Below are 12266 nucleotides of genomic sequence, written 5' to 3' on the forward strand. Positions count from 1 at the left end.
GCAACAGTACTGTCTAATGGGAAAATAGGCCTCTCTTCCCAAAGACATATGCCTTATCATCAAGTTCTCATTAATAGCATCTTGAGTAATGTGTAAGGGCAGACTTTTAGATTATTACCGAAACTGTGGTACATTGGAAGCTGTAGCTGCCTAAGATAGATCTAGAGATAGCAAATGGTTCCAGGTAGATGAGGGCTTAATTGTAATTACTAGCAGTTTTTGGTATAAAGGAAAATTTTTCTTTACTACATTCTGTATGTTGTTTGATAGTGAATGTATTGAAGGTGATCTTTTCTCGATGAGCTAGCCTCATGCTTAAGACTATATAAATGATTGCATTGTGCTGAAGAAGTAGTTGTGTGTGAGGCGTTGGCTGACCTGGCATCAACACTGGAGCCAATTTCTTCTTGGGATACAGCAGCTTTTCTTTGTTGAGCTCATTTGGGTAGGTTAGAACGGGGACCTTTCAACTTGGCCAGGAAAAAAAAAAAAAATAACACTGTTTAAAAAGGAAACAATCCTATAGTTCACAGTTTCCATTTAGTTTGTATATAATATAAACTCTTACATTTAGAAATTAGCTACGGGAATCAGATAATGTGAGCTAACTCTCAGAAAGGCTTGGCTTGTGCTGCCATTTTATTTTTACTTCTGACTACATGCAAATGTTAGTAGGGAAAAAATTTAAAATAGCAATTGATAGTGTAACCACTTAGTTATGTCTATAATATCTGGAAGACCATGTACGTACAGTCCTTTATCAGAAAGAAGGTAAGGAAGGAAGGAGGTAAGGATAGAAGAAAACTGTCCTGACATGATACTTCACAGAAGTGTGATACAGAAACTATTCCCGTTTTACAGACGAGGAAAATGAGATTTGATAGATTATGATTTGCAGGAAGTCATCCAACTTGTGAGTGACAGAGCCAGGATTAGAACTCAGTTCTTCTATTTTCTAGTCTAGGGATCTCACTAGTACACCAGGAAGTCCTGCCTGTAATGAGTTTCGGGTGAGGAATACCGGAGAACAGTTCCAACTTTGTTTTTTATTTCACTCTCGGACTCTGTAACTTGTTGTTCCCATTGCCATTTTGAACACCAGGGGCTGATAGCCACTCTTCTTCCTTTTCTCTTCTGCCCTTATATTCAGATGCCAACCACATGGGTGTTCAAAGCCTAGGAGATCATTTCTGACTTATGACCAGTCAGCCAATCAGAGGCATGATCTGTAGTCCATCATCTCTTTGGGGTTGGGTCACCTCTTTGGTGACAGAGGTGGGAGTAGAAAGAGACAGAATGTGTGTGATCCTACCTCAACTTCCAGATCTTCTGGAGATGTCCCAGAGGTTCCGGAAGATAGGAAGTATCTTTGATACTGAAGTATTGTGTTCCACCCGACGTCCATTCCGTTATCTGTCATTCAAAGATCTCGTGACCAAAAGTGAGCATACTTGTAAGTTTTGGCTTATCCATTGCAGACTAATTCTTTTTTTGAGAACAACACAGACTACAAATGTCGTTTTTTCCATACAGGCAATATTTTCATTTCAGAGAGATTGAGTGATGTCCTCAAAGCCTCAGTGAGATACGTGTGTCACCCAGAGCAAGGCACTTCCTTTTGTTTAAACAACCTCGTTGAATGTTGTCCAATATTTTAGCTCTCAGATTATACTGTGTATAAATACAAATATGTCATGTATATAATAAAGAGACCACAGATGTATTCTAAAGCAGGAAGTTTTTGCCATTTATCTTAATTCTTGCTAATATTCACTGTGGGGACAGCAAGACAAATGTTAAGACATAGCTCAAGTCCAGGAGTTATCAAACTTGTCATTGAAAGGAGGGCAGAATCCTACCATATAGGGTAAGTTTTGTTCCAGCTTCTTTAAATTTAAAATGTAAAAATCATTTCACTAACACATAAAGGGAAATACAAACACTTGCACATTAAATTGCAGGTCAAGTCTCACAGCTTTGGTGCTAAAGAAATGGTAAATAAAGTAAGTTCAAAATGATACTTGCTGACTGGGGACAGGTCATTCTGGTGAAATAATGAACTTGGAGAAATAATACTGAAGAGCTAATCAGGCGTGAAAAACACTGAGGAGCACTCTCTCTCTGGTTGTTGTTTTAGCTCTTGCTTTTCCTCTCTGCTTTCCTCTTTCTATACCTTTCATGAAAACCAAACTAAATCCGTTTGATTCTGACTCATGGTAACCCCATGAGTGTAGAAGTAGAACTGTACTTCATAGGGTATTCAATGACTGATTTTTCTGAAATAGATTGCCAGGCCTTTCTTTCAGGCACATCTGGGTGGACTCAAATCTCCTACCTTTTGGTTACCAGCCAAGTGTGTTAACCGCTTGTACCACCCAGGTATTCCTATACCTTTCATGAGACAAATAGATTTTACTTTGGACAAACAAGGTCATAATTCTCTTTGATAATTACATAGACTGACAATCTATTTGTATTTGGAGGAAAGAAACATTTACAAATATAGGAATGAATGAAAAAAAAAACTTCACTTCGTGGTAAAGATATCCAAGTCCTCCCTTCAACAATGGAAAAATACAGAAGCACACTCTGAGTATGGGTTTCTTTTTATGGTAATGGGTTTTCCTAATAAGAACCTTGTAAGGAAATGACAACGTTGTTTGTTCATGGGGCCAACAACAGACTTCTTCCCCGAATAGCTTGAAAATAAGGAAAATCAAGGTGCCCCCGAGGGTTAAATGAGATAAAATCCACAGACAGTAGGAGCCATTAGCCATCTGTGGTGGTAAAGTAACAGATTGTCAATCAGTGCATGGTTGAGGAGTTTGAGAACCCTCAAAACTCTAGTCAAGGTGATACGGGAGTGAACTCATCGAAGCAGAGCTGGTTGATGGTTACATTTTATCTGTAACAACCCCATCAGTTGTATTCCCACAGGAAGACTGTGTGGAGTAGAAGCATGACGTAGCCCAGAGCTAGATTTCTCACAATGTGGTGAGAAGACCATCAGCCTCAGAAACTCCTGAGGTGCAGATTCCTGGGCTTCACTGCACAACTACAGAAAACATGTGGGCTGGGGTCAAAGAATCTGCATTTTGCATATTTATAGGCAGTTGGATTTTCTTGCTATTGTTTCTTTATAATGAAAAAAATAATAAAAATAATATGTGCTTATGGTAGCTAATAATTACAAAGATGATTAAAAGGAAAGTCACTCTTACCTGACCTTTATGTTTTTTCTACATTGAGGTAACACTACTGGTAGCCTGAAAAACATCCTTCCACCCCCATTCTCCAACTCATACAAAGATGTATATTGTTAAGATATATAGTTAAGAGGATTTTGTTGTTATTACTGGGTTGTTGTTTTTTTTTAATAAAACTGGGCTATATATTATATACATTATTTTTCTCAAGTCATAATGGAAAATCTTCCAGATTGAAAAAAAAAATGTATAAAGAAATAAATACATACACATGACAGGTTGCTTTGGAATCTAGCCCAAAGCAGGTGGCGAACCCCTTATAAGGCTAAATACTGGCATGATAGCCAACAATTGCTATAAGGGAAAGTTGAAAAGAACTTTCAAAGATTAAGTATGGTACATATCATGTGTGTGTGTCTGTTTGTATTTTTTTGTTTAAAACTGCTGTGTAATTTTCCATAATATGAATATATCAAAATATTCAATAATTTTCCCATCGGTGAACATTCAGGAAGTTTCCTGTTGTCCTGTTGTTATACATGTTTTATTTTGTTGCCATTACAAACAATGTTTTTATATCAGGTAGATAGATTTGCAGATATGGTATAGGTCAAAGTGTATGTTCCGTTTTCATGTTATTAGTATCACTTTATCACTTTCCTAAAAGCTTGAAGCAAATTATATTCCCATCAGCAGTTGTGTGTGCACACTCATTTTTCTTCACTAGTACTAAATGTTACCATTTGAAAAATATCTGTGACCCACCTAACATCCTTTATTAATCCTTTTCTTCTTAGATTGGTTAAAGGACATTTATTTTTGCAACCAAAAACTATAATTGATGCTAGGATGTTTACATACCACAGATTCTTAAGAAAATGGGGATTACTTATTTGATCTGGTTGGGTTTGAAGGCATGCAGGTGAAACATTTCTTAAACATTGGCTCTGGTTAGCTGGCATGAAGGGACCACTGAAGGCAAGACTTTGGTGAACTCAGGTGGTAGCCTCCATATTAACATTTTAAAGAAATCTGGCTGCACTGTGCTAGAGCTCAAAGGAAGAGGAAAATGGCAACAACAAAAACATCCTCAAGCTTTCAGTCTTGCCTCAATGCAGGGTGAGGAAACGAGAATTTCTATGAGTGGTCTAAAAGAATACTTCGTCTCTTACAGCCACAGGGCTGATAAGCTGAACATCAAATGTATGCTCTGATCCTGTGGCTGGTTGAGTTACTATGTAGGGTGAATTCATAAACACAGTAGGTTTCTTAAGTGAAAGGGTATTGAGAGGAAAAGAATGAGACCCTGAGAGTTGGAATGGAGACATTTAGGAGGATTTGGATGACTCATACTTCAAGCTCCCACACCTCACTAAGGCGGAAGCAGCCTTCCTCCCTGCAGGGCACAAACCTGCCTGAAGACCCCATAAAGACCTTACCTAGCTTCTAAGAGGGTGCCAGTTCCTCGACATCACTTCTGTGACTCCCTAATTTCCTCTGTTCATCCATCTGAAGTAGGATCCCAGATGTTGCAAACAGCCAATCATAAACTAATACCTTGAAAGAAAAGATTTACATGCTGAAAGAATTGCAAGATTTTACTAATTTGTACTGCAAAAATCTGCATAATGTTACCCTTTACTCATCTTGTTTTTCTCCTAACAGGAACATCTGCGTATGCAATGACTCAGCTAAAATACTACACTTCCCAAATGTCTTTGCATCTAGGGTTGGCCATGTGACATAATTCTAGCCAATGAGACGTAAGTGTAAGTCAGCTGATTATTTCTAAAAAAAAAATTTTTTTTTTTTTTGCTTTCCTGGTTATTGCCCTTTCTTCTTCTATCTTCCTCCTCCTTACTATCTAGACAAGGTTATAATTTCTGAAGTTATAGAAGTCCTCTTGAGCTCATGGAGGACAGGCGAGGAGAATCACAATGACCTCTATCCTGACATTTTTAAGCCTCTGGACAAATGACAGAAATCACTTACTACTTGATTTCTTATTACTTAATTAGAGTGAAAAGAAACCTAATTTATTTAAATCATTGCTTAGATGAATTTACTCTTTTTTTAGCTAAACACAATCATGAACAAGTAATGTGGCATATGGAAAACATCTATTTCCCCCTTAAAAAGTGAAATGTGCTGAGCTTCACTGATTGGACCAGCCTAGGTCCCATACCAACAATTTGGCTGGATAAATGCTGTGTATTAATTTGGATAGGCCTACAAAGGCCATCTTTTGGAGCTGGGGTCAATCCCATTAAACCCACTTGTTTGCAGCTCCAAAGGGAGAAGCAAGGGAGCTAACAGATAAAGGGAAGAGAGGTTTGGATGTGAAGTAGGCAGCTAGCACATTCAGATGTCCACTCCATCCTTATTGTTGACAGAACATTAAAATTTATTACTAATTAATCTTATTCTGTTTTCATGACCACTCAGCAATCTCCTGGTTAGACTTGACTTCCCGTGTAACTTAGGGTAGGAGGCACTAATCTACTGATACAGACCTGATGGTCTTCTTGCGAGCTGAGGTAATAAATTTACACGTAAGTTTTCATGGATCAGCATCTCTGAGTTTGATTGATATGAATCCTCTACCCCACCTCCCAGAAATGGATCTGGTCTCTCTGTAATAACAAACCAGGCCTGAAGTCTGTGAGGCTGAGGACCAGATCCCAAACTAGAGAATTCTCCAGGTAATTGGCACCTTATGAGAGCCATCCTTGTATTCACCCATTTGCTTTCTGGGGAGCCTCTCTCTGCTGCACCACATAGCCCCTACTCGAACCGTTAAAGCTATCACAGATGGCATGAGTGTCATATTTTCTTTACAAAAGACTTCAGCAGTAACATTTTGCCCCATCTCCAGGAGAACTCAAAATTTAGTACAGGATGGGGCAGATCCAGTTCATATCTTCAGAGCCAGCACAATTCTGGAAACCTAAACACTATAAACTGGGATCACTGTGATCAGCTTCAGTTCAGGTTAAGGATGCTGTGAGGGCTATAACCAAAACTATACCAATCACAGAAGTGTAGGGTATGTTTGCAAAACAAAAAGTCAGATTGGTTGTATAACTCTTAGACCTCTAAGTGTCCCTACAAAAAATCTAAGCTATAGCTAACTGGCTAATATATATTGAGAATAATAAGATATACATATGACTAATAGAGGTCTTATCAATATTAATCAATAGGGTGAAGAGGGTTCTGGACTGGAAGGTAGGAGCTCTAGGTGCTAATTCTTTTTGCTATGGGTACAACTATGACCAAACCACCTCAACTAAATTATCTTCAAGTTTTTTTTTTTCCAACTCTCAAACTGAGAACTCATTAGAGTGAATATTTCCTGTGCAGTTTTATTTATCTCATTTAATTTACTCAAAGCCTTTTCTTCCTCTCACAAAGTCCAATTTATTATGGTTTTTGATCAGATTATAACAAATTTTCTGTTAGTGTAATCCAAATTAAGGAGGTTTAACTGCATGCTAATTAAAACTCTTTAGAATGCTATAAAGATCTTCCCTTCAAGAGTTCAAAACTGTTGATGAAATTTTCTTAGTAGTTTTCACTACAAGCTTGGGGAACAAATGATCAGCAGATCAACCTGAAAAAGAAAAACCCTGAAATATTCTTCCCAGTTGTTAATATGGAAGGCAGTGATGCAATAGCATAGAAACCTTGCCTTCTGGTTTTAACTTTGTATTTCAATTAACTCACTCTCTTAAGGAAATTCTTAAGTGATTTAAAACCAAACTGTAATGTAGCAGTGAAGCTCAATTAGTAAATTCACTTGTTAGGTCTGGATCACACCTCTGATTGTCACCTCTAATAAATTGAATTAAAGATTTTCATCATTCCTGTCATTAGTCGTTGTCAGTGATAAGATTGTGAAGAGATCTGTTTGGGTTCAATTTATAATTAGTGTGTTAAGTGGTATGTCTGCTTATAACACATAGTGGCTGTGATTCAGCATAGTGTGACCCATTTAAAAGCCAAATGACTGCCCCATTTATACACATACAGCCTAGGAAACTTGACTGGAACAGCTGAGGCAGGGGGGCACCAGCCAGTCTTTTAATAGAAAAGGGCAATTTGTAAGCCCAGATGCCTCTCTTTCCAGAGTTAAGAAGTAAGATGGTTTTACAGCAGAGGCAAAAGAGATGGCTTCAACCAATCCAAAGAGGGGTTTTGCAATGGAAAGAAGGGCTACATTAAGCCAGTTCTACTCCAAGAGTGGTGGGAGAACCACCAGCCTCAGAATCATCTGGGACACTTCTTGTAATGAGTTAGGACAAACTGCATAGTCTTAAGGGACAGTCCTCAGAAGACTGCCCTAACTTCAGACACCAGCCATGAGTTTGGAGGTCCCCACAGCCACCCTGAGGTTCAGTAGTTCACCAAAATGACTCATAAAACTCACTTTTCATTACAGTTATATTACAGTGAAAGAATACAAATTAGAACCAGGCAAAGAATGAGATGCACAGGGCAAGGTCTGGAAGAGGTGAGGTACAAATGTGAAGCTTCTGGTCATCCTCTCTCTTTGGAGTCCTAGAGGGCATCACCTTCCCCTGGCCACAATGTATAACAATGTGCACAGAGTATTGCCAACCAGGGAAGCTCACCTGACCCTTTGCTGTCCAGAGTTTTGACTGGAGCTCAATCACATACTGTCCATATGGTTGACCTTTAGTCTCTAGACCCTCCCAGAGGTTGAAACTGATATGGCTTGTCCCAAAGCCTGGATCATAAATCACATTGTTAGACTGTCTGGTGGCCAAATCCCCCAGGCAACAAAGACATTCCTATCAGACAAGACTCTTCAGGGGCCTAGAGATCACCTCATAGTAGCTGAGGGCAAAGGCCAGGCCTCTCATTAAAAATAATAATAATAAAAAAAAAAACCCCGTTACTGTCGATTCTGACTCATAGCAACCTTATTAGAACAGAGTAGAACTGCCTCATTGGGTTTCCAAAGAGTAGATGGTGGATTCGAACTGCTGACCTTTTGGTTAGCAGCTGAGCTCTCAACCATTGTGCCAAGGAGTAGCGGGGTCAAATTTGCAGCTAGTAATAAGAGAATGGAAACCCTGGTGGCGTAGCAGTTAAATGCCACAGCTGCTAACCAAGAGGTCAGCAGTTTGAATCTGCCAGGCACTCCTTGGAAACTCTATGGGGCAGTTCTACTCTGTCCTATAGGGTCACGATGAGTCGCAATCGACTCGATGGCAGCCGGTTTTTTTGTAATAAGAGAATGGATATTTTTTATCTTTTAGGGCTTTTGGTGTTTTTTTTTTTTTTCTTGCTCCATGTGGTCTTCTACATCATGGGTGTTTGAATTGGCTGCATAAAACCACTTTTGTGCTTTTTTATTATATATCTAAGACATATGGATGTGCTGAAATTTATTTTTCTTGAAAAGTTGCATCAGTAACTCAATTTTTTCTAGGGCACTTTACCTTTGAGAACCTGATGAAAAGCCTGAATCTTTGATTTCCACAAATGCATGTGAGTAAATGCCCGAAGTTTTACATTTAGTTTCTGGGGCCTTATAATAGAAATAAAAAATATTTACCCCCCAAAACCTGATCCATGGTCCCCAGATTAAGTACCCATGACCTGAGTCTATATCACCCAGGTGCCGCTCTACTAATTCAGGTGGCTCCACCTATCATACAGCCATGGCAAGTAGTGAGAGAGTGTGTTTTGTGTGGAACAAATGGATGAAAGAAAGATGGAGGGATTCAGCAACCCTCAATGCCTTGACGCAAACCTTCAAGTCTGTCAGAATTGCTTCCCCACCAGATTTTTAAAAGTTTCTGTATCCTGGGTGGCAGATCCTAGATTTCCCCCTATTTACTCATCATGCCTGGTGTATTTAGCAAAAGAAACACAGTTAAAAAAAAAAAAAAACAGTTAAAGGGGATGCTTAATGAATTTAGTAGGGTTAATCCCCACTAATGACATTATGGAAACCCTGGTGGTACAGTGTAAGCAGTTTGAATCCACCAGGTGCTCCTTGAAAGCTCTATGGGGCAGTTCTACTCTGTCCTGTAGGGTTGCTATGAGTCAGAATCAACTCAACGGTTTGATTTAATGACATTATAGAGCCCTGGTGGTGCAGTGGTTAAAAGCTATGGTGAGCTATGGCTGCTACCCAAAATGTCGGCAGTTCAAATCCATTAGCTGCTCCTTGAAAACTCTATAGAGAAGTTCTACTCTGTCCTACAGGGCCGCTATGGGTCAGAATCGACTTGATGGAAACAGGTTTGGTTTTGACTAGTGACATTATGCTCCTGACCAGGCTTGGCCTCTATATTTATATTTTGCCACAATAAGTAAAGGCACTCTCATAGAATTTGAGTTTTGTAATCTCAGAGTTCAGTCTGTGTACATGTAGAAGTAGGACATGTCCAGGTATGGTCTGGTCTAGGCCATTATAAATTGAATTTTTAAAAGATATTCATTGTATGAGGAAATACAATCATTAGCCATTAGAGAAATGCAAATTAAAACTATAGTAAGATACCATCTCACCCCAACAAGGCTAGCAGTAGTCCAAAAAACACAAAATAATAAATGTTGGAGAGGTTGTGAAGAGACTAGGACACTTAGGCAGTGCTGGTGGGAATGTAAAATAGTAGAACCACTTTGGAAAATGATGTGGTGCTTTCTTAAAAAGCTAGAAATAAAAGTACAATACGATCCAGCAATCCTACTCCTTGGAGTAAATCCTAGAGAAATAAGATCCATCACACGAATAGATACATGCATACCCATGTTCATTGCAGCACTGTCTACAACGACAAAAAGATGGAAACAACCTAGATGCCCATCGGCAGACAAATATATAGACAAATTATGGTACATACACACAATGGAATACTACCAAACGATAAAAAAAACAATGACGAATCTGCAAAACATCTCACAACAGGGGTGAATCTGGAAGGCATTGTGCTGAGTGAAATTAGTAGCAAAAGGACAAATATTGTATGAGACCACTATTATAAGAACTCAAGAAAAGGTTTAAACACAAAAGAAAACATTCTTTTTTTTTTAATAATTTTTATTGAGCTTTAAGTGAACGTTTACAAATCAAGTCAGTCTGTCACATATAAGCTTATATACACCTTACTCCATACTCCCACTTACTCTCCCCCTAATGAGTCAGCCCTTCCAGTCTCTCCTTTCGTGACAATTTTGTCAGTTTCTAACCCTCTCTATCCTCCCATCTCCCCTCCAGACAGGAGATGCCAACACAGTCTCAAGTGTCCACCTGATACAAGTAGCTCACTCTTCATGAGCATCTCTCTCCTACCCATTGTCCAGTCCCTTCCATGTCTGATGAGTTGTCTTTGGGAATGGTTCCTGTCCTGGGCCAACAGAAGGTTTGGGGACCATGACCACCGGGATTCCTCTAGTTTCAGTCAGACCATTAAGTCTGGCCTTTTTATGAGAATTTGGGGTCTGCATCCCACTGATCTCCTGCTCCCTCAGGGGTTCTCTGTTGTGCTCCCTGTGTCAGGGCAGTCATCGGTTGTAGCCGGGCACCATCTAGTTCTTCTGGTCTCAGGATGATGTAAGTCTCTGGTTCATGTGGCCCTTTCTGTCTCTTGGGCTCATAGTTATCGTGTGACCTTGGTGTTCTTCATTCTCCTTTGATCCAGGTGGGTTGAGACCAATTGATGCATCTTAGATGGCTGCTTGTTAGATGCCACATTTCAAAGTGGGATGCAGAGTGTTTTCATAATAAAATCATAAAATGATTTTGCTAATTGACTTAGAAGTCCCTTAAGCCATAGTCTCCAAACCCCCGCCCTTGCTCCGCTGACCTTTGAAGCATTCAGTTTATCCCGGAAACTTCTTTGCTTTTGGTCCAGTCCAGTTGAGCTGACCTTCCCTGTATTGAGTATTGTCCTTCCCTTCACCTAAAGTAGTTCTTATCTACTAACTAATCAGTAAATAACCCTCTCCCACCCTCCTTCCCTCCCCACCTCGTAACCACAAAAGAATGTTCTTCTCAGTTTATACTATTTCTCAAGATCTTATAATAGTGGTCTTATACAATATTTGTCCTTTTGTCTCTGACTAATTTTGCTCAGCATAATGCCTTCCAGGTTCCTCCATGTTATGAAATGTTTCACAGATTCGTCACTGTTCTTTATGGATGCGTAGTATTCCATTGTGTGACTATACCACAATTTATTTAACCATTCATCCGTTGATGGACACCTTGGTTGCTTCCAGCTTTTTGCTATTGTAAACAGAGCTGCAGTACACATGGGTGTGCATATATCTGTTTGTGTGAAGGCTCTTATTTCTCTAGGGTATATTCCGAGGAGTGGGATTTCTGGGTTGTCTGGTAGTTCTATTTCTAACTTTTTAAGAAAACGCCAGATAGATTTCCAAAGTGGTTGTACCATTTTACATTCCCACCAGCAGTGTATAAGAGTTCCAATCTCTCTGCAGCCTCTCCAACATTTATTATTTTGTGTTTTTTGAATTAATGCCAGCCTTGTTGGAGTGAGATGGAATCTCATCGTAGTTTTAATTTGCGTTTCTCTAATGGCTAATGATCGAGAGCATTTTCTCATGTATCTGTTAGCTGCCTGAATATCTTCTTTAGTGAAATGTGTGTTCATATCCTTTGCCCACTTCTTGATTGGGTTGTTTGTCTTTTTGTGGTTGAGTTTTAACAGAGTCATACAGATTTTAGAGATCAGGCGCTGGTCAGAGATGTCATAGCTGAAAATTCTTTCCCAGTCCGTAGGTGGTCTTTTTACTCTTTTGGTGAAGTCTTTAGATGAGCATAGGTGTTTGATTTTTAGGAGCTCCCAGTTATCTGGTTTCTCTTTGTCATTTTTGTAAATGTTTTGTATTCTGTTTATGCCTTGTATTAGGGCTCCTAAGGTTGTCCCTATTTTTTCTTCCATGATCTTTATCGTTTTAGTCTTTATGTTTAGGTCTTTGATCCACTTGGAGTTAGTTTTTGTGCATGGTGTGAGGTATGGGTCCTGTTTCATTTTTTTGCAAATGGATATCCAGTTA

The 12266-nt window shown here is 39.2% G+C and overlaps 1 protein-coding gene across 14 annotated transcripts in view; it reads left to right on the forward strand.

The window, feature by feature from the left end:
- RGS6 (regulator of G protein signaling 6) overlaps positions 1-12266 on the forward strand; it is a 673554-nt gene that overhangs the window by 329252 nt on the left and 332036 nt on the right. For 3 of the 14 annotated variants that reach the window (XM_049898649.1, XM_049898650.1, XM_049898648.1), the window contains exons 2-3: positions 4872-4975; positions 8665-8723. The exons of 9 other annotated variants lie outside the window; for them this stretch is intronic. In XM_049898649.1, coding sequence (XP_049754606.1) covers positions 8718-8723 — 6 coding nt within the window. In that variant the 5' untranslated portion in view covers positions 4872-4975; positions 8665-8717. The remainder of the gene's footprint in view (positions 1-4871; positions 4976-8664; positions 8724-12266) is intronic. 2 more of the 14 variants (XM_049898651.1, XM_049898653.1) reach the window with 2 other exon arrangements.

Source organism: Elephas maximus, chromosome 10 (genome assembly GCF_024166365.1).
Source record: "Elephas maximus indicus isolate mEleMax1 chromosome 10, mEleMax1 primary haplotype, whole genome shotgun sequence".
In the NCBI taxonomy this organism is placed as follows: domain Eukaryota; kingdom Metazoa; phylum Chordata; class Mammalia; order Proboscidea; family Elephantidae; genus Elephas; species Elephas maximus.